This window comes from Dendrobium catenatum, unplaced genomic scaffold (genome assembly GCF_001605985.2).
Source record: "Dendrobium catenatum unplaced genomic scaffold, ASM160598v2 fragScaff_scaffold_1226, whole genome shotgun sequence".
Lineage (NCBI taxonomy): Eukaryota > Viridiplantae > Streptophyta > Magnoliopsida > Asparagales > Orchidaceae > Dendrobium > Dendrobium catenatum.
Window position 1 is genome coordinate 282591 of NW_021319688.1, and position 4355 is coordinate 286945.

Genomic DNA, 4355 nt, shown 5'->3' on the forward strand with positions numbered 1-4355 from the left:
TTGATGGAAACGATGGTGTGAAGGATAAGAGGAGCTCACTAGAGGCTGGAAGTTTGAATCCCTAGCTTGAGCACATATTCAAACTTAGGTATCGTTTGGGACGGCTTCCTTATTACTTCTCAAAGCAACTTTTTAGTACAAAATTTTTTCTTTTTGTACTAAAAAGCCGCTTTAAGATGCAGCAAAAAAAGTTGTCCCAAACGAAGCCTTAGTCTCGAACCAGTTTGAATAATTTCAAGTCTCAAAAGTCTTACAAGTCTAATAAGCAGTCTACAAACAGCGGCGAATGCAGTGTGGGGGCCATGGGGGCATCAGCCCCACTAATTTTGGGAATAACAAATAATTAATAGTAATTATGAAGTACATACTAATCAAGCTTTTTTTTCTTTTTCATCCTAATATTCTATATTCATATTATATTCGCCTTTCCCTATCCCTCTCCGACTCGCTCTTCGGCTCTTTCCTATTTAGAATGGAGACTCACTCTTCGGCTCTTCCTATTTAGAATGGCAAACGCAGCAGCCAGCAGGAGGGGATTTTCGTCCAGCACTACTGCCAGAACATCTATTTGTCCTGGTTTTTTTTTTTATCGAATTTGTCCTATTTTTTGGATTGGTATGGACTTCCAAACCTTCTCAATTTATTGAGAACAACAAAAACATCAAGTCTTTGTCCCACTACATGGGGTCGGCTACATGAATTCTTTTTCCTCCATTGTGTTTTATTAAAGGTCAAATTCTCGTTTAAGTCTAATAAGGAAAGATCATTTCTAATATTCTCTAATCAAGTCGTTTTAGGTTTACCTCTACCTTTCTTAACATATAAGTCAAATCTAATACCCCTACTTTCCTAACAGGATCATCGGAAGGAGCAATTATTACGTCAGGTCACCTGACGCGTCCAGAGACCAATAAACACACGCCACGTCACCTAAAACTCGGTATTGCTCGGTATACGTCCGGATTTTCGGTTTTTTGTCGGAACGTAATAATTACTCCATCGGAAAACCCCCGTTTTATGTGACCAAACCATCTAAGGCGACTCTCTCTAATCTTACCTTCCATTGGAGCTACTACAGCCTTTTCACGAATATGCTCATTTCATATCCTATCTCTAAGAGTAAAGCCACTCATCCACCTGAGCATCATCATCTCTACAACACTACTTAGTATTATGCTTCCTTTTAATGGCCAACATTCGGCACCATAAAACTTGCAGGTCTCACCACCATCTTATAGAATTTTCCCTTAAGTTTGAGGGGACTTTTCTACCACACAACAAGCCCAATGCATTCCTCCACTTCAACCATCCAACTTGAATTTTGTTAATAATATCCCTATCTATTTCACCATCACTCTGAACAATAGATATTATTTAAATTATTTGGCTAAATTCTATCATAATTAAGAAAAAATTTCAATCTATATATCTAGCTATATATTTTAATTTTTCAACATATTTATAATATTAATTTAATATATTTAAATTGCAATGCACTAAGTGTACTTTAAGAGAAGTGAGAAAAACGAGGCACCATTAATTAGCATCTTACCAGCTAAGCCTAAATAATCAACCTGAGAAGAATATTTTGCATAATATTCATTCTATTTTTACATAATAATCAGAGAAATTTGATTTATCTGACTTATAATGCACATAATTGATCAAGTAGATCTGATAGGGGTGTAAGTAAAGCCAATAAACAGTCTACAAATACAATAAGTTATCACTCATTGAGAGTATTTTTATCCAAAAAGTATTTTGAGTCATATTGTCCACGTAAGAAATTAAGGGGGCATATTTAGCAAACTAAACACATTAAAAGGGATGTAAAGTAAAATTTCTCATAATCAATCCAGACAACTTACAATAAAAAATAAGTTTGAAGAGCAAAAACAAGTCTTTAGAACTTCGAAACAGTGCAATAAATCAGAAGCAAAACTTGCGGTGTCAGTGCGAAGCATCAAAGGAATTGTTGCCTACCTTGTAGTGCAATTTGAAAGAAATGATGGATAATAAATAATAAAAAAAAATCAATATTACCTTCAAAACTACAAAGAAGATGGATAATAATTTACAAGAACATAGGAAATTATACATTGGGGAGGTGCATACCATTCAAAATGTCATCTCTACACTGATTTACTGCCAAATGCTCTCCACCAAAATCAAACCACTGAAATAATTTTGACATGAGAAATCTTCTGTAAAGGTTGGACGGCAAAATTTGACTGAGTGGTTTAAACTTCACTGCAAAACCAGCGAAAAACATTCAAATTTACCAAAAGCACAAAAATTCATTACTGATAAACCAGGATGAAGCAATAGGTAGCTATATAGAGAACGTGAAACTTGCCTCCAGGCTTCAGCCAATTAAGCCACCATAATGCTTGAGATTGTCGGAATTGCATTAAGATTTACACCATTAGCGTGGTCTAATACGCGTATGAAGATGGCAGAAAACATTCAAGTTAGAAAATGCAAGCGTAGGATCCTGTGGAAAAGAAAAATAGGATTTCTATTCAGCAATTTCCACTGAATAATAATTACCTGATGGGGTTCTAAGAACAAAAAAACAAGCGCCAATAACCAGGTAAGCAAGAACAAGCACAAATCCCTTCAGATAGTGTGAGGTTCCATCCTGCAAAAATTGAAATGTTATTTCTGACTGTATAAGAAGAATAATGCACTTCAAATTGATCATTTCCACGTGTATAAAAGCCATTAAAAAATTCATTGATCAATAAGCAAACAATATATAATTATTTTAGCAATAGCTGCCAATACACAGTTTGCAGAAGAATTGGTTCAAGTATTTGGCACTTCAGTTCTAAATGAAAATGTAATTCAGTCAAGGAGGCATGGAGAAATTATGCATGCAAGACTGCATATAAATAGATAATTCCCTCACCCGTAATGAAAATAATGTAATTAAAATTGAGCCAACCAAAGAACCAGTCTCCAGGAGCTTAAAATCAAGATCCATTTGCATGCCCATTATCCATGCCATAATTACACTTAATGGGACCTGTAACATATGGCAAACATCATTAAAGTTGGTATGTAACCTACAGATATGATAATAGAAGGAAAGATGTTTTATAGATTTATTGAATTCTTTTTAAATCCCTACCACAAACATGGAAATCTGAGTTGCTGAACCCAATGTTACTCCAAGGGTAATGTCCTGCACCAAATGAACATCTACTCCTGGTAAATATCATCTTTATTATAAACATGTGTAAAAACCTGATGTCTGATAGTGGCATACCAGTTTGTTCTTTAAAGCAAAAATGATTGCACCAGCATGTTCAGCTGCATTTCCAATAATTGGCAGTAATATGACACTAATGAAACTGGTTGACAAGCCCCAAGATTCCGATGCAGCCTAGTCAGGGAGATTATGCTCGTCAAAGCAACATTCTTTGGTGAAGAAAAAAAGCAGCTTTGGTACAGAGAAGGGAACGCAAAGCAGATGAACAATTATTTTGGTATTATCAAATTCATCATAAAATGAGAAGGATTGTTGCTATACAGCCATCGTTAATAGAGCAACCATATTTCGAACTAAATGCAATGATACAGTAACCTGGAAATGCATGATTAGAGGAATGGTAATATCATAAAAACAGTTGAATACATTCTTTTGAACCTTTTTTTTCCCTTAAATTTTAGAAGTCATCCTTCTCATTCTAGCGAGTAAACTAACATGATATCTTGGGTCTATTGTTCAGAGTAATGATGATATAGATGTGGATATTATGACTAGAATTCAAGTTGGGTGGTTGAAGTGAAGGAATGCTTCAGATTTGTTGTGTGATAGAAAAGTATCACTCAAACTTAAGGGGAAATTTAGGGGAAATTTTATAAGATGGTGGTGAGACCCGTAATGCTTTATGGCGCAGAATTGTTGACCTCCACGTTAGCTCCTAAAGTCATGCCGAAATCGCTGTAGAGTCGCGCCCCATCCCTTATCCTTGCCGAGATCATGCTCAAATCCCGCGATTCGGCCACCCCACTCCCTGCAATGCGGCACTACAGTCTATTCACGTCGACCGACAACGAGTGATCGAAAACAAAAATCTTGCTCTCTTATTTTCGTAGCATACGCTCATTTCTCTCCCACTCACACTCTCTGCTTCCTATTGCACATGAATGATTTTTTGTTCTTCGCCCTTACAAGCCATAGTGATTGATCCTTCCTCCTCGTCACAGCTCCCATCCAAAATCTAGGAATATCCTGCAAACCCACTGCTCGATCGCAGTCGAACCCCTCACGCCGACCCAGGCTTCCACACCCGTCACCTGCTACTAGGGCATCTCCAACCGAAAAACTCATTTTTCACTCCAAAATG

The 4355-nt window shown here is 36.6% G+C and overlaps 1 protein-coding gene across 4 annotated transcripts in view; it reads right to left on the reverse strand.

The window, feature by feature from the left end:
* Positions 1–1818: 1818 nt before the first annotated feature.
* Positions 1819–4355, reverse strand: part of LOC110112392 (vacuolar cation/proton exchanger 1a) — a 26485-nt gene continuing 23948 nt past the window's right edge. For 2 of the 4 annotated variants that reach the window (XM_020844604.2, XM_028699274.1), the window contains exons 7-12: positions 3272–3388; positions 3134–3187; positions 2912–3028; positions 2551–2641; positions 2357–2435; positions 1825–2250 (exon numbers count right to left, since the gene is read on the reverse strand). In XM_020844604.2, the coding sequence (XP_020700263.2) occupies positions 2374–2435; positions 2551–2641; positions 2912–3028; positions 3134–3187; positions 3272–3388 (441 nt within the window). In that variant the 3' untranslated portion in view covers positions 1825–2250; positions 2357–2373. Of the gene's footprint in view, positions 2251–2356; positions 2436–2550; positions 2642–2911; positions 3029–3133; positions 3188–3271; positions 3389–4355 lie in introns of all 4 variants that reach the window. The other 2 variants (XR_002305023.2, XR_002305024.2) reach the window with 2 other exon arrangements.